We start from the raw sequence: 15235 nt of genomic DNA, 5'->3' as shown, positions 1-15235 counted from the left end.
TCTGTATTTCCGTCATTAAAATTCAATTAATTACAGGATTGTAAATGATTGAAATTTCGAAGCAAAATGACCAATCACGCACTCCCATGTGTGCCTTAGAACGGTTCAGTATGTATATACGGTTCAGCGTTAATCGGAACCTGTCGGTTTCACTGAAATTCATGTATTTTCCAAAAGAGTTTTATTTTTCATTTTTTTGTGGTTTACGTCTGAAAGGAAAGATCACATGTGACACAAGCGTTCACGATAAGTTGGCGTAAAAATTGTATAAAACAAAATTGCGAATATTTCTTGCAAGTATACGACCAGAAACCGGACTGTACCGAAGCGACTTTTGATTGATGGGAAACAGTAAAACACCTGACGTGGCGAGCGAGGAAATTGCTGTACTTTAAAACAAAAACATTAAAAATTTGAAAACAGCATGTTGGCGTAAACTGCCCGATATATCTTTATTTCTTTCAAAAATGATCAGGAAAAAGACTATTTTAGCATTCCTTATCGCTTACGTTGTTGCAGTATTAGCCATCTCTGATAAAGGTATTTATGGATACAAAAATTATAAGTAATTATAAATTACAAGAATTTTTATGTTTGGTTTGTATTAATTATTTGGTTTTTTGGGTGTAAAATTCTGCACTTTAATAAAGTTGGGAGTGTTTTCATTGGATACTCTCGTTAATTGAAGACTGTGATATTTAACTGTAGTTATGAATTAAATAGTTCATACAGCTTAAATAAGAACCAAATAGACCTTTCTCATAGTGATGTCAAGCGCGAAATATCTAATGATACACGAAGTTTGATTGACATTATAAGAAAGCTCCATTGTTTACCTCAATCGCCTACATTGCCCCTCACTGTTGCAGTTTTGATTCAGATATTGCTCTGCTAGCCAAAGCCAAATTTGCCCACAAGCCCCCTGATTGGTTGCTTGTATTTAGTTTGGCCAATCAGAGGCCTTGTTTACAATTTTGCAAAAGTGTCCCCCACAAATAAAATTGAGAATACATGGAGGGCTTTTTTTCTTTTAGCAGCTAACACTGACTATACGAGCAGTGAGATGGAGTCAAGGACAGACAGCATATCAGAAACAGAAAATGACAATGTATATAATTCCCACAAACAAGACAGTTCTGATGTAAATAGAGACATGGTCGATGATATAAATAGTTTAGATAGGAAAAATGTACCTGAAGGCAATGAGCCTCAAGAAAATATAATTCAAGGAGACCAAGTAGAAATAAGTGATGAGAAAATGAATAACAGACAAAAGCATAAAAATATGGCAGAAAGCGACAGTGGAAATGAGCCGGTTAATAAACAAGAACAAAATAAGTTGGAAGATGGAATTGAGCAGTTGGATGCAGAGGAAAAGAGAGCTGAATATAAAGATAATATTGAAACAATAGAATATGATGATGTTGGTGATGTTAACACAGAACCTGTGATTTCAAGACAAGATGAGGAAATAACAATGTCACACAATGAAAACAATGATGTCAAGGTACATATAGATACAACTGGGGACAAGGATCGGCCGGAGGTAGATAGATCTCGTTTAAGCGAGGAAGAAAGTAGTTTTCTCTCAGAGAAGGTCAGTGATAATGAGAATGATAAGAATGTGCAGGAATCTCCAGGAGAAAGGAGGATTTTGAGTGACTCAGATGGCGAGGAAAATTTGAACAAAGTTGAAGCATCCTATGAGGTGCTTGTTAAGCAAGAAACTCAACCAACTGAGACACAACAATCACCTTCAAATTCTGAGAATGAAGGCCAGGATGATAGGAATGAAAAAATACAATATGAGGAAATTGAAAGAATTTCCAGACATCATCATTTAAATGATAAAAATATTCCTGTTGAAGAAGACCTAGATTCCAAGCCTAATATCATAGATACTGTGAAAGTGTCTATTGAGCAAGGTCATTCTTCCAATGATGAAGATCAAGTGCAGGAATCAGAAAGTGGTCAAAATGCAAAAAGTGCAGATGAACATTTAGAAAAGAAACCGGATTTACCTGTTCAAGGTGAATTCATAAAGGAGATGGATGAAAGTGATGGTGATATTGTTCAAGATTTTGGTGGTTTAGAAAACGAAAAGCAAACAGTGGAAACACAAGGTGATAATGAACATAAAAATGATGCAGCTGAAAAGGAAAATGTGGAAAAGAAAGAGACAAATGATGAAGCTAATGAAGAGGTTCATTACGTAACAACTGAAGATACTCTTAAAAAAACTCGTTCATCTTCTTTTTATGAGTTTGAATATGTTGAAAGAGGAAGAGATGAACCAGAAAGTTCCAATTCTCCTGGTGTGAGAGAGAGCAAGGATGATCATACCAGCCTAGACAGAAGCACAACAGGTGAAGATGAAGATGAAAGATCCACAGAGGATGAGAAGGAAGACACCACCAGTGAAGGTGAAATGTTAGCAGATGAAGGTAGCTTAGATCAGGATGAGGAATCGAATGTTAAAAAAGAAGATATTCACGGTCAAGATGGAGTGTTAACAGATGAAGATATCTTGGGTGATGGTGAAGGTACACTGGATGAAAAAGACGAAACTTTAGGTCACGATGGAGGAATGACAGATGAGAACGAAGCTACCACAGATCAAGATGGACACACAATGGGTGGAGAGAATTTAAGCCACGATGGAAGTACAACAGATGGAAAGGAGGATGCCTCGGATGAGGATGGAAATATGGCAAAGGAAAGTATCTCTGGTGGTGAAGATGGTACTCGTGCTCAGAAGAATGAAGAAGACAAGTCAGGTATGGTGGTCGCATCGCAACAGGTTTTCAGTTTTCTGTCTGGTTTTAAATCTTTTCATACCAAGCTCATTTGTATCCAAAAAAATACTCCAACTTTCAGATTAGCAACATTTACTTTTAGTTGACTTGGGGGAGGAATTATACGAAGATGCTATGAGTTTGCTGAACAATTCTAAAACTAAAGCTGATCCAAGGTATTTTATCAACGTATATTTCTTCCTCAGCGATTGCTCAGTGCATTTCCCAGTCTCACTCAGTCTTTTCCCTCTGAAAATTCTAGCATTTTATCAAACTTGGAGAAAGCTGCTTACGAGCACGATCATGCAAAGTCACAAGAGTATTTAGGAAGAGAATATATGGTATTTCTTCACATCGTAATTTACTTTTTTTTCCGTCCAAAGATCGTTAGATAATTTAGTTGTTTATTTCTTAGTTTGGTGACAGCGTTCCTCAGAATTTCACAAAAGCATACGAGTTATTTACGATGGCTGCAAATTGTGGATTACCAAAAGCACAACAGGTTCGTCACATTAATACTTTTCACCGTGAAAAGAGCTAGGGTTAAATGATATACCCAGAATTGGGTTCACACTTGCCCCAGGCATCGCGATTCCTATCCGAAGGCCAACGCATTCATAATATTCCTTTTAGATGCTGGGATTTATGTACGCATCTGGTATGGAAGTGAACTCAAGTCAGAGTAAAGCATTGGTTTATCTCACCTTCTCGGCGTTGGGAGGTGAAACCATGGCTGAAATGACTTTGGTAAGATGAAAATGAATCACATTATAATAATAACTAAACGCTAATATTTCGTCTTGAATGCATTTCCTTTGATTTCCAAACAAACTCACAGTGCCTGCCATGCAGGTGGCAATCTTTGGAAAAACCTTGACAAACTAAGCGCTGTAATTGAAACAAACTCTCTTATTAACAGGGATACAGACATTTCTCAGGTATAACAGTCCAGGAGAACTGCGAGACCGCCCTTACTTACTACAGAAGAGTGGCAAGCAAAGGTATATTCAGTTTTGAGATTTTATATGGGCGTAATAATCTTTCCGGCCTCAACTCTCTCTAAAAAACTAGAAATAGAGTTTTCTAATACAACAATGTCACTGTTATGATAATTTTAGTGGTGGCTGATGCCCACGTTATTGGTGGTCCTGCCGTTCAGCGAACCCGATTGTCAGATGAGGTAGATCAGGTGAGGATACGACGACGAGATCCATTAAGATCCATTGGTATCCAGCAGTGTACAGAACAATAAATGCTATTTTTTATCAATCTTGTAGAATAGTAACAATGCAATGTTGGATGAAGATTTAATTCAATACTATCAATTTTTGGCTGATAAAGGTGATGTCCAAGCACAGGTGGGTCTGATCAGAAACGTGTGGCACCGATATAGTGTCAGGTAATCTTCAGTTGTTAGGTTAATCGCTGTTGTATTATTATTTTTTTTATTTTTACACCAAAGGTTGGTCTTGGTCAGTTGCATTATCAGGGTGGTAGAGGCGTGGATCAAGACTACGCCGTATGTTTTTCTAATATTTATTAAACTGAAATAACTGAATAATTTCGCTGGAGTAATGTCTTCAGCTATACACCTGATACTTACCTTGGTACGATGTCTGTTTTCTTAGAGGGCTTACCGATATTTCCAACTAGCTGCCGACACCGGGAACCCCAATGCGTACGCCTTCTTAGGAAAGGTAATAATTAAATCAATATTTCGCTCCGACTGAGATTTGATTCCTCTTGGAAGACTATAGAGTTGCCGTGATTTTCCTTTATCCTTTCCTGTTTTAAGCATTGTATATTTTACCAAAGTTTCAGTTTTCCAATTTTTCACATCATATAGACCCCTACCACACCGTTCTCTTTGCCATATCACTAAAGCACTTGCAGTTCTTAAGTTGTTGATAAATATTCTCCAATACAGATGTACCTGAATGGAAACAGCGCGGTGAAAGCAAGCAATGAGACTGCTTTGAAGTACTTTAAAAAAGCTGCTGATTTGGTGCGTATATGAGACAGAAAATCTTCATAGACTGTGATGTTTCGTCGTTTAGTAGTTTCGTAATTTACAATAATTATTGTTCACAGCATATGTTTGTTTATTTCTAGGGTAATCCTGTTGGCCAAAGTGGAGTTGGTTTGATGTATTTACATGGGAAAGGCGTACCTATGGTAACATTACGTTTTAAATATATAATTTTGTACCATCTAGCAATCAAGATACAGATATTTTGCATGATGCGTAGTCCCACGCACGTAACTGCATGATCACTTGTTTCCTAGGATTATGCCCAGGCAATTAAATACTTCAAGTTAGCCGCAGATCAAGGCTGGGTGGATGGACAACTACAACTGGGAACAATGTATTATCGTAAGTTGAATGTGTATGTCTCGGAGAACGCCGTATTTATCTCGGAGAGCACCGTATTTGTCTCGGAGAACAACAACACATATTTCAGGAATAGAGATAGAGTTGTACTCTCAGGGATAGAAATAGAGTTGTTACTACATGTGTGGCAGCCACTAGCACAGTCAGTTTCTGTGCTTACTAGTTACTCAGGGAGAAACATTGAAACTCAGGTTTCTTATGAAGTTCCATTGACAACCATAGTATTGTGTTTTCTAGATGGTTTGGGAATGAAACGAGACTATAAACAAGCTATTAAATACTTTAACTTCGCCTCTCAGTCAGGTGAGTGCAGATATTTCTCTCAGACACTGAGTTTCACCTGGAAAAATGAGGCAAAATATTTTCTACCATATACAGGTAACATACAAGCAATCTACTTTCTGGCACTTATGTATTCCTCTGGCACTGGTATTGTTCGCTCATGTCGTACATCAACGGAGGTAAGACTTTATACGTCTGAGCGATGGTTTTTATCGAGTAGTATTTGTCATGAATCTGTCAAGCTGGCTGATGTGTACGTAATGCTACGTGTGTGCAGTCAGTAATGACTGATTTGAATACAGAAGATAAAGACAAATTTACATCCGGACTATTTCACATCAGTGAAAATGTTCACGAACATTACTAGATGAGCACAAGCCTTTATATCAGATTAATTGGATACATGACATTACCTTTTTCTTCTGTAGCTTTTCAAGAACGTGGCGGAACGCGGGAGATGGTCATCATTGTTGATGGACGCTCATAAAGCTTACAAATCAGGCAACACCAATCAAGCATTGATTAAATATGCCTATCTTGCTGAACTAGGTTATGAAACAGCACAGAGCAACGTCGCATTCATACTAGATCAAGGTTTGATTATTTATTCTTGTTTGCAAGGCCAGTGTATTGACCTCATACTTGCATGGTGACAGTGGGTCTAACAGCGGAGAAATTAAAAATGCTTCACCAGTGCATGGAATATTTGCATCTTTTCTTTTGATTCTCACTACATGAATTAGTGCGGTTTGGCTGCTGTCGATACAAAGAAATCATGCAAGTATGCTTGATGTTTTTCCTTTTAACTTTTAGACCTGAATACCGTGATGACTGACAACCACACGTACCCAAGAGCGTTGCTCTACTGGACCAGAGCTGCCGATCAAGGTGTGGTGTAGAAGCAAACTGTTTGAGTGGGTTTTTAAAAATGATTTGCATTGAGTCTAGTCTTATTTATAGTTCAGTTATTTGAAGCGCTGTTCGACAATCGAGGGTGCAAAATAGTAGCCTTGAAAAATGCTATTTTGTAATTTGTTCATACTAAATTATGGTCTGTGTTTTTGTCGGCAAACTTCGTGACATCTTCGTATTGCAGGTAACGTCGGAGCTCGTATCAAGGTCGGAGATTACTATTATTACGGTCAAGGAACGAAGGTGAACTACGAAACGGCCGCATTTCACTACACCGTGGCCCAGGAACAACATCGCAGCGCACAGGCCATGTTCAACCTCGGTTATATGCACGAGAGGGGATTGGGAATGAAACAGGTAGATTTTCTGATCTTGATCTGCACTGGATTGATGTTGGGGTTCTTCTATCATCCTCGTACTGCCAGGTCTTCCCGCCTCAGGCCATAGTTTCTAGAACTTTTATACATTCCTCGGTTTAACTTGTGGAATGCTTGTTTTTTTCAGGATGTCCACCTTGCTAAACGATTTTACGATATGGCTGCCGAGGCCAGTCCTGATGCTCAGGCACCTGTCACGCTGGCTTTGGCAAAACTTGCTGTGGTGTACGGCTTTGATTGGGTCAATAGGGTAAGATCACGTTGTTACGTGTGTGTGTGGTGTAATTATAGATGATAATTTCATAGACGAGGCTGGTAAATGATTGGGCAGAGACGATGAAGTGGAACCTGTGCGGATGATGGAATGCCACAATCCTGTGGTCTTTAATTTCGCTCTAATTCAGTGATAAGGAGATTAAATTAGATTCGATTTTTTCAGTAAAAATAGTGCAGCAATGGATGTCCTTACTGGACCTTTGAGGAAAGACAACGAATCCATTCATCCCGTTATCGAGACAACTAATTCTTATGTTTAATTTCCGTGATTTTCTTTCTTCAGAACTATGTCTTTTGGTCGCATTTTCATGTCAACATGGACGAGCGTTTGGGCAAAGACTGGGACATCTACGTGATGACAACGCTCGCAATTCTTGTTGGATTACTTATATTATATCGATGGAGGTATTAAGTGCGAGACATTAGAATTTACTTTTCAGTCTATCGATAGGAGAGAGGTGAGATGAAATACGATTTTGTATATACATAAAACACTAGAAAACGAGATTTACATTGATTGGTCATTTTCTAACTCTGAAGATTGTTCCTGTCAATCTAAAGACGTCGTTTTCAGGACAGGCTAAATTTTTTATAAAGCGGACTTCGCACTTGCCGAGAAGTGGTTTTTGCAGTTTTCCCCTCTGCTATTGTCTCCACCACCAAGCCTCATCTTTAATGCAATATATTCTCTTTACTTCAAAGTGAAGTTTGGTTGTGAAGACAATAGCAGAAGGGAAAACCATTATGGAAAGAAATGTTATTTTCTACACTGTTTTCCTTTGAGAGTTTTGAGAGATATACATTTAACAGCTCAGATAAGTGTGATAGGAAGGTAAGGTGTGTCTACTAATCCCAGCAATGCTTCACAATGTTGTTGTGAACTTTATAGGCATTTGTAAGTTCATAATAAATATTTTACCAAACACATAACCAAATTTTAGATTGTGAAAGAATTAACGTTTTAGTTAAAGGTTTCATTGAATTTATTTATTAAAGGTTTGTCTGAAGTTTAAAATTTTGTTGTGTGATTTTTTTTATGACTGGATTGTACAATGACATTGATTCCCTTTATATGTACTGCAGGACCCCACTGAAAAACACTATAAGATGATGTGGGTATAATAATAATAATAATTCCATGTGAAACAAGACCTTTCAACTCATAAAAATGGGTTTCCCTTCTCCAAGAAATCATGTTTTACCAGTAAAATAATTTCATTAAAGACCTTGCATTTATATCCTTGTAATTGGATTACACTTTATTGATGGTATGTATACTGCATGAGAAACATTGCCTCAAATCCTCTCAATCTACACTCCAACCTTTCCAAGTTTTGTGTCAGTTTTTGGGTTAGCCGTGTGAGATTGTGCAGCCACAATAGCCTGGGTTATACTTGTTTGCAGTTCCCGAAGTTCAGATACATGAAGAAGCCTTAAAATCTTTGCTGCCTCATTCACTGCAGAGTCTAAACAAAGACATTTCACACAACTAACAAAGACATTTTCACACAAAAGCCAGCAAAAGTAGAGTAAACTTTTTGTTTTACCTCCAGTGTCAAAACCAAGTTTCATATTCTGCAAAAACTTTGAGTCAATTTCTGTTTTTTTCTAAACACAAGTATAAGCAATTGTTTGATATAGCAAAGAACAAATTAAAAATTAGATCATGCAATTAATGCAAATATGGTCAGCTAATATAAATTGTACTTATTGACCCTTGTTTCCTGATGAATTACCTGTGAACTAGCATTTTCTAGAGCTTCAATAGTCAGTTTGTTTTCTATCAATGCCCTCACAGCCTAGTAAATTAACATTGTATGTAAAAGGTTAGTGGTATATGATGCAGAGAATGTCTATACTGTCACTTACATGAAGCCTTAACAGAGGGTCTTCGTGTTCTGGAATTTTTAGCAAGTTTGCCAATGACAGGATGCCAGCTTTCAAATTAGGATTATCAGCTGCGAAACAAAACATGTTGATCATGGTGTGATTCATAGAGTGGTTCATGGTGTCATTCATTTTATATAATTACTTCTAATCATTACCTCTGAGGTTTCGTAACGTCTCTGTGGCCTCTTTCACTGCATCCTTCTCAAGTTGTTTCTTTGCTTTTAACTCTTGCCAAGTTTCATTTATTTGTGGAGCTGAAGAGATGGGATATTTTATGATCACTTCTCAACACTTGTGGAAAGTGGAGTTGATTACTATATGGAGTCCTTTCAAGAACTACCTTATGGTATCAAAGACTACTTTCGAAACTCTCATGTTCAATGCAATTTTACTGAAACCACCAAACTCTTTCAACTAGCTACTGTTACCTTTATCTGAATATTCCAGTCGCACAGCATGGCCTAACAACCAATCCAACATCTGCTCTTTCATCTCAGGATTTATTGGGCATTTTAGGTCAACCAAATACTAAATACGGATTGGATTAGTCAGAAGATAATCCAATCAGCAATGGTAAATCAAGATTGACATTGACTGATTCTTCATTTCACAACCAACCTGTTTGAACACATTCGCCCAGTTTTTATTTTCCATGTCTCTTATAGCAGTCCGCTCCTCAATTGGATAAAGTCGAATTTTTATATCTTCAAGCCATACAATAAGTGTAGAGAGTTGCTTTGGATCTAAAAAAACCCCAAAATTATATTTCACACAATCATGCAGAATTTCTTTTATGTCTGTAAGTTCTGGTATGTTCTAATCCTAATCAGGGATTTAAACGTAATCCAGACGTGAATCTAAACCCTGATGATCTGATCCATCCTTGGTTTCAATTTTTCTTACCATTTACATCGAAACTGTTTGGACTGTGGTAACCAAGGGCTTTCAATTTACGCGCAAACATGTATACCGTACCAGACAAAGAAATTAGTTTAGAATATGATCAAAAACCTCGGTTTCTTTTAATTTTCGAAACTGTACAAACTGCAAAGAATAGAATCCGTCGCGAATCCAGCGCTTTGTATCTTTGCCTGAGTTGCAGGTGGTACCTAAAATCGGGCTAGACCACGTGGAGTCCACTGAGTGGTGGAGTCCGTGGGGGGAAAGAATAGACTGTTCTCTTTGATCCTTCCAATATAGAGTATCATGATTGCAGAACATCGTATGATTTGTTAAACTGTTAAAGAAAGTGCTTTCCTAAGATGCAGAATTTTAGAAGAATTGCAATTTATAGAAATGCTTACAAGAGCATGTGTAATGTATTAGTATGCCATCTGTCGTCGTTTCAGAATTTAGGAGGTGGGGTTGACCATGGAAGTAGAGAGGGCAGGTGGTTCACTCCAGGTGAGATTGGAGACATGTCGAGACGCGAGCTTCAAGCTTGGTGCAAGAAACTTGGCATCCCTGCAAATACAAAAACCATCAAAATGCAAGCTGATCTTTTAGACTTCTATCAAAATATTTTATCCAATTCATACATTCTAAATTATCCGTTCAATCCAATGCAAAGTTCAAGCTTGTATCCTGGCAACATGATGAGAGGTGCTAGGCAGGAAAAACTTCTTTTCTACAACAGCTCAAACGCCAAACTATTGTCAGATACAGCACAAGTGCGATACTTTAAAAATAAGTCATGCATGGGTGAAGAAAGTATATATGAAGATGCTGATTGCTATTTGGATCAACTTAAACCAAGTGAGCCTGAAATAGGGCTGCCAAGTGTTAGCAAAATCCTGCGAAGCACAGCTCCCAAGAGCAAACTCTTTGCAATATCCTGTTGGACTAAGCAGCAGAAAGAACTTCTTGGAGAGGATGGTTTCAGACAAAAAATGAATGAAATAAAAAAGAAGGGAACAGATTTCCATCATTTTATTCATCGATGTTTAATAGGGAAACAGTTACATGATGATATACCTGAAAAGTTGCAAGGGTATCTCACAAGTGCCAGGACAGTTTTTGGCGAGTTGGGTGATGCCATTGCAAGCGAGAAGTGTGTTTCTCATGCAAACCTTGGCTATCATGGCAAGTTTGACACATTGGCGTGTTACCATGGCAATCCTTGTATCATTGAATGGAAGACATCACAACAGAAAAAGTCAACTTTGAAAGATTGTGGTGAGCATCCTTTGCAAATGGTAGCCTATGCCGGGGCAATTAACAGCGACCTGACAAATGGGCTTCAGGTTTGGCATGGTCTGCTTGTCTATGTTTACGAAGATGGTTCACCTGCTGATGTGCATTTCCTGGATTTAAAACAATGCAAAGGTTTTTGGCAGGACTGGCTTGTGAGGTTATTCAAATTTAGACGTCAGTAGCTATATATTGACTAAAGACATTAAACAAAATATTTTCTATTTCAAACATTTTTTCATATGAAAAGGTTTATACAAACATTATGCAACTTTGAAATAAAAATTTACAAAAATGTTTCAATTGCAACCAGACTCCATAATATACACATAACTGGTAACTTCACACTGAGCTTATTGTCATTTTGTTTTTCAAGTCTCCATATTGAAGTTATCCTTTCAGATTCCACACATGTAATTGGACTCCTATATTATAGTGCACATTTGCACATCTCCAAAATCTGTCCTTCCATCAAGAGCAAGCATTGCCAGGTTCTTTCTATGTCTTATTTTGCAAACATCCCAGCATACATTATCTTCTCTTTCTCTCTGTATTTTTTCAGCTCTTGCTCTACTTTGATCTCATATTTCTTTATATTAGCATCTAAAAATATTGGTTAATACACTTGTTATACACAAGGGGTTGGTTGTGTGAAAGCTTAATCATACATACAGTAGCACCATCCACCTGTGGTGTGGTATAGCCTGGATTAGTAATCTTGAATTATGGATTTTATCTTTACAATGGTTGAATAAGTAACTATTGAATGCATAGGCTATCTAGCCTTCATTCAACTGGCCATAGTCCCATAACACTAACCATCTGGTTCAAGCTTTCTCGCCTGATTTAGGGCTTCAAAAGCCTTGTCCCAGTTTCTCGTATGGTAATAACCTTGTCCCTTCCTAAACCATGCTTTAGCATTCTCAGGATGGACTTCTAACGCCTAACAAAGAGAAGAAAGAAAGAATTGTATGTATGAAACACACGTAATCTTCAAACTTTCAATATGATTTTAATACCTTGTTTGAATATTCGATAACCTTCTCCCATCTGTTATCTTTGACGAGACATGCTAGAATATAGACGTATGGCATGTTTAACACACTATCCTTGTACTCATCAGCATGAAAGCATTTCATACACAACCTGCTAAATTATTATAGCAACTAAATTTCATTTCATCGAATCTCTTTTTCCAATCTTCTGTCAATACTTTTTGTTCCTGTGTTATCGGGTGTTTCTCTCCAATTCCTTTCAAATACATCAATGCAAAATGGTACTTTTTTATTGCCTTCTTGTATTCCCCCATTTTAAAAAATTCATTTCCTTCAGCTTTATAAATTTCTGCTTTAACTACACGTCCTTCGTCCGTTTCTGTCGTTGAATCCTGGATTCCTGCATTGGAGGCCATATTGGATTTGGATATTAGCCATTGACCTGAAAAGAACTGGAACGCTACCTACTGGAAGTAATCTTATGTCCTGAATCCATGTATATAATTCCTACAATTTCACTTTTTTAAAACTAAATAAAGGACATTAATAGGGCATTTAACAGCCAGGTTGACTGGGCGACTCAATCAGTGACACAAACAAAACAACTAATAACAAGCAATTAAATTTCTAATAATTATTTACTGCACTCTGTGCACAATATAACAAAATTAGTTCAACAAAGAAATTACAAAAGTTTTAAAAGTGTGGTGCGAAGTTTAGAAGTATTTCATGCCAATGCCAAAAGTCTGTTTTATGCTTGACCAATAGTATTGATTCCATCCGTTTTTTGTTCTCTCAAAGTCTGAGGAGGGAATTCCAGTTTGTGAAAATCTCAGCTCTGTTCTGTCATCTTTTTGGTTTAACTCTATTGTAACGGTTGAATAATGCTCTAAAAACAATTGATGAAAATTAGGAAATAAGAAATGGTAAAATAACTGGAAGCCTGGTCTGTTTTAAACAGTGAATTAGCTGATGTTCTTAGCTGTGAATTAGCTGTTGATCTCACCTGGTGGCCAAGTATTAAATCTCCAAAGCATTGATATCTTTTTATTCAGTATCTGCAAAGCAGGGTTAAATTAAATTAAGACAAATCAATTGAACAGCATGTTTTACAGAACATATTAAAACTAACCAGTTCAAGAAATTTGCCATTAATAGTTCCACCAAAAAGAACAAAACTACCCCCTTTGAATGCTTCAATTTTAACATCAGATCTAGCGAATGCTCTGATTCTCTATGGTTGAAAGGCAAATGAAAAGAAACAATGACAGAGGAATAAGTTAGAAATATGTGTACTAGCAGAGAACATGTGTAAGCACAATCTTGAAAATCACCTCTTCGTTAGTCAATATATGGTACATCTCGTTTACAGAAGTTAGAAATTCTTCAGTTGATGTGAACTTTGAAGTTTCAATCTTGCAACCCACAGGCTTATGATCTGAGAGTTAAAACAAAGTTATTGAGTAACAGGTAGGGAATTTACTTGTCCTGCTCTTCTTATCTACTGTATGACAATGTATGTTCATTGTTCATGCTTATTTGAGGAAAGGTAATCAGTAGTAATCCACCCTTAAATACTGAGCACCATCAACAAAACTCTATTTGTATGTGAATAACAGCAAAACCACAATTTTTGGACCGCAAACTGCAGGATACCTTTTGTTTTTACTTTGGCATCATTTATCTGTGCCTTTTTAAATTCCTAAAGAATTCAATAGAATATGTTTTGCAAAGAAATTATATTGCATCATAGATCCACATGTTAAGTAACTGTATTAGATTGTATTGCAAGTGAGTTTACCAGCCATTGAATGAAATTGTGTTTAGTTTTTCAAGAGATCTACCTTGCTTATATCTAGATTAGCATTAGTTTGAACTTTGTTAGATGTTGTTTTTGTTGGCAAGACCAAACCTTGACTGAACTCTAAAACAGAAACATTCTGTTCATCAGAATCACAAAAAAAAACATTGCAATGCACCATTAGTTTCCCAATTACTTTACCTTCTCTTAGTTCCTTGATATATCTTGCAACTTTATCTCTTATCATGGGGGTGCCATGTTTTATCAATAACTGTTTTAATTTATATGTTTCTTCAGTATCTTTGTTTGTGCTAATTTCAATCTGCAAAACGATTTTCATAAATGAAGTTAGCAATTCGTGCCTTCTGCCCTTGGGGATGTGGTAACACTATCAACCTAGCTCTATGTATGGCTTACCGTGATGTCATCTGGTTCATTTTCTTCGCTTAGATTAGGAATTTTTATTTTTCCTTTAATAAAATCATCACCATCAGTCAAGGATCCATTCCAATCCATTGACAGTTCCCACTCATAAAAGAAAATTAATTTGGCTTTACGATTGCTATATATGAGAGAAAACATTGCAATACAATTTTAATGTCAATAATAGATCATTGCTTTGATGAAAATGAAATAAGCTTGTGTAAAAAAATATGACAAATCATCCATGATTACTTTGCAGTTGCCTCTCCTTCTAATTTAGTGACCTCAGTTATTTCACATTCACCTTTAAAAAAAGAAAACTATCAAATTATCATGTTTTGACTGGGCAATATATGTTTGTGCTTCAAGCAAAGACCTGTTGTACTCTTTAAAAGAACTAGTAATGATGAAACTTTGTCGTTCTGGGTGAAAAATTGGTGCTAGATGTCTCATAAAATATATTTGTGAGGTTAGGACACTATGGGAAGACAATTCAAGTTTTTTATTAAAATGACAAACTTCAATAAGGCAGTACTCAACCAAACCTCCTTCGAATTTCATTTTCATTTTTGTAAATAGTTCTTTGAGACGCTCTTTTGACCATGGTGTTGCATTCTTCTCAGTCCTAATACAGTATATAAGATAGAGATTAACCAGATGACAATATCACTGGTTACCACTTACCATATGGTACCCATACACCTGTATCAAAGTGTAACATTTGATAAATACATACCAATGCCAATTATTCACATTTTTAGCGTCTTCTCTTTCCTCAACGATCCATCTGGGATCGCCCTCTCCCCATTTAGCCATTTTGTCACAGAATATACGCACTTTTATGGCACAAAACGCTAATTTTTTTTGACCTTCTAATTTCCCCTAATCAAGAATTACGAGAG

The 15235-nt window shown here is 36.8% G+C and overlaps 5 protein-coding genes across 6 annotated transcripts; 2 read left to right on the top strand and 3 right to left on the bottom strand.

Annotated features, from left to right (window-relative positions):
* The first annotated feature begins 375 nt into the window (after window positions 1–375).
* Window positions 376–8012, top strand: LOC114532437 (protein sel-1 homolog 1-like). Of its 2 annotated transcripts, none has more exons than XM_028553939.1 (21): window positions 376–540; window positions 1038–2777; window positions 2899–2971; window positions 3058–3136; window positions 3211–3297; window positions 3429–3542; window positions 3715–3796; window positions 3914–3984; window positions 4073–4153; window positions 4258–4314; window positions 4424–4492; window positions 4723–4800; window positions 4908–4970; window positions 5082–5169; window positions 5425–5490; window positions 5566–5648; window positions 5898–6063; window positions 6283–6357; window positions 6566–6738; window positions 6886–7008; window positions 7318–8012. In XM_028553939.1, the coding sequence occupies exons 1-21, from the start codon at window positions 468–470 to the stop codon at window positions 7444–7446; spliced, it is 3570 nt and encodes a 1189-aa protein (XP_028409740.1). In that variant the 5' UTR covers window positions 376–467; the 3' UTR covers window positions 7447–8012. The 2 variants fall into 2 exon arrangements, with proteins under 2 accessions (XP_028409740.1, XP_028409739.1); XM_028553938.1 differs by having other exon boundaries at window positions 1035–2777.
* An 87-nt stretch (window positions 8013–8099) lies between these two features.
* On the bottom strand, window positions 8100–9996 carry LOC114532438 (RNA transcription, translation and transport factor protein-like). The gene is made up of 8 exons (XM_028553940.1): window positions 9828–9996; window positions 9543–9667; window positions 9353–9452; window positions 9080–9178; window positions 8904–8992; window positions 8771–8833; window positions 8582–8642; window positions 8100–8500 (listed from the first exon to the last, which is right to left on the bottom strand). The coding sequence occupies exons 1-8, from the start codon at window positions 9886–9888 to the stop codon at window positions 8346–8348; spliced, it is 753 nt and encodes a 250-aa protein (XP_028409741.1). The 5' UTR covers window positions 9889–9996; the 3' UTR covers window positions 8100–8345.
* Window positions 9997–10073: 77 nt separating this feature from the next.
* Window positions 10074–11380, top strand: LOC114532449 (mitochondrial genome maintenance exonuclease 1-like). Its single transcript, XM_028553955.1, has one exon. It carries the CDS (start codon window positions 10187–10189, stop codon window positions 11297–11299), a length of 1113 nt encoding a protein of 370 aa, XP_028409756.1. The 5' UTR covers window positions 10074–10186; the 3' UTR covers window positions 11300–11380.
* Window positions 11347–12525, bottom strand: LOC114532344 (tetratricopeptide repeat protein 9C-like). The gene is made up of 4 exons (XM_028553829.1): window positions 12261–12525; window positions 12134–12186; window positions 11934–12057; window positions 11347–11717 (listed from the first exon to the last, which is right to left on the bottom strand). The coding sequence occupies exons 1-4, from the start codon at window positions 12523–12525 to the stop codon at window positions 11620–11622; spliced, it is 540 nt and encodes a 179-aa protein (XP_028409630.1). The 3' UTR covers window positions 11347–11619.
* A 234-nt stretch (window positions 12526–12759) lies between these two features.
* Window positions 12760–15224, bottom strand: LOC114532474 (activator of 90 kDa heat shock protein ATPase homolog 1-like). Its single transcript, XM_028553985.1, has 11 exons — window positions 15070–15224; window positions 14879–14958; window positions 14586–14637; window positions 14328–14472; window positions 14112–14232; window positions 13954–14033; window positions 13766–13811; window positions 13444–13547; window positions 13242–13343; window positions 13116–13167; window positions 12760–12998 (listed from the first exon to the last, which is right to left on the bottom strand). Exons 1-11 carry the CDS (start codon window positions 15147–15149, stop codon window positions 12826–12828), a joined length of 1035 nt encoding a protein of 344 aa, XP_028409786.1. The 5' UTR covers window positions 15150–15224; the 3' UTR covers window positions 12760–12825.
* Between the last annotated feature and the right edge of the window lie 11 nt (window positions 15225–15235).

The sequence above is a fragment of the Dendronephthya gigantea genome, unplaced genomic scaffold, assembly GCF_004324835.1.
Source record: "Dendronephthya gigantea isolate DGI-Jeju-01 unplaced genomic scaffold, DenGig_1.0 000079F, whole genome shotgun sequence".
In the NCBI taxonomy this organism is placed as follows: Eukaryota; Metazoa; Cnidaria; class Anthozoa; order Malacalcyonacea; family Nephtheidae; genus Dendronephthya; species Dendronephthya gigantea.
The sequence above is the reverse complement of the archived record's forward strand: the minus strand, read 5'-3'. Positions and strand labels throughout refer to the sequence as shown.

What these genes read in the sequence shown, in the direction of transcription:
- LOC114532437 (XM_028553938.1), top strand. Translation starts at nt 468, where the DNA reads ATGATCAGGAAAAAGACTATTTTAGCATTCCTTATCGCTTACGTTGTT. An exon ending in GACCAGAGCTGCCGATCAAG is followed by an intron (nt 6,358 to 6,565) that starts GTGTGGTGTAGA and finishes TTCGTATTGCAG; the next exon opens with GTAACGTCGGAGCTCGTATC. An exon ending in GGGGATTGGGAATGAAACAG is followed by an intron (nt 6,739 to 6,885) that starts GTAGATTTTCTG and finishes TGTTTTTTTCAG; the next exon opens with GATGTCCACCTTGCTAAACG.
- LOC114532438 (XM_028553940.1), bottom strand. Translation starts at nt 9,888, where the DNA reads ATGTTTGCGCGTAAATTGAAAGCCCTTGGTTACCACAGTCCAAACAGT. An exon ending in AAACAGTTTCGATGTAAATG is followed by an intron (nt 9,668 to 9,827) that starts GTAAGAAAAATT and finishes GGGTTTTTTTAG; the next exon opens with ATCCAAAGCAACTCTCTACA. An exon ending in ACCCTCTGTTAAGGCTTCAT is followed by an intron (nt 8,834 to 8,903) that starts GTAAGTGACAGT and finishes TTAATTTACTAG; the next exon opens with GCTGTGAGGGCATTGATAGA.
- LOC114532449 (XM_028553955.1), top strand. Translation starts at nt 10,187, where the DNA reads ATGCAGAATTTTAGAAGAATTGCAATTTATAGAAATGCTTACAAGAGC.
- LOC114532344 (XM_028553829.1), bottom strand. Translation starts at nt 12,525, where the DNA reads ATGGCCTCCAATGCAGGAATCCAGGATTCAACGACAGAAACGGACGAA. An exon ending in TTGCTATAATAATTTAGCAG is followed by an intron (nt 12,187 to 12,260) that starts GTTGTGTATGAA and finishes TCTATATTCTAG; the next exon opens with CATGTCTCGTCAAAGATAAC. An exon ending in GAGAAAGCTTGAACCAGATG is followed by an intron (nt 11,718 to 11,933) that starts GTTAGTGTTATG and finishes CAATATTTTTAG; the next exon opens with ATGCTAATATAAAGAAATAT.
- LOC114532474 (XM_028553985.1), bottom strand. Translation starts at nt 15,149, where the DNA reads ATGGCTAAATGGGGAGAGGGCGATCCCAGATGGATCGTTGAGGAAAGA. An exon ending in GAAGGAGAGGCAACTGCAAA is followed by an intron (nt 14,473 to 14,585) that starts GTAATCATGGAT and finishes TCTCATATATAG; the next exon opens with CAATCGTAAAGCCAAATTAA. An exon ending in TATCAAGGAACTAAGAGAAG is followed by an intron (nt 14,034 to 14,111) that starts GTAAAGTAATTG and finishes TTTCTGTTTTAG; the next exon opens with AGTTCAGTCAAGGTTTGGTC.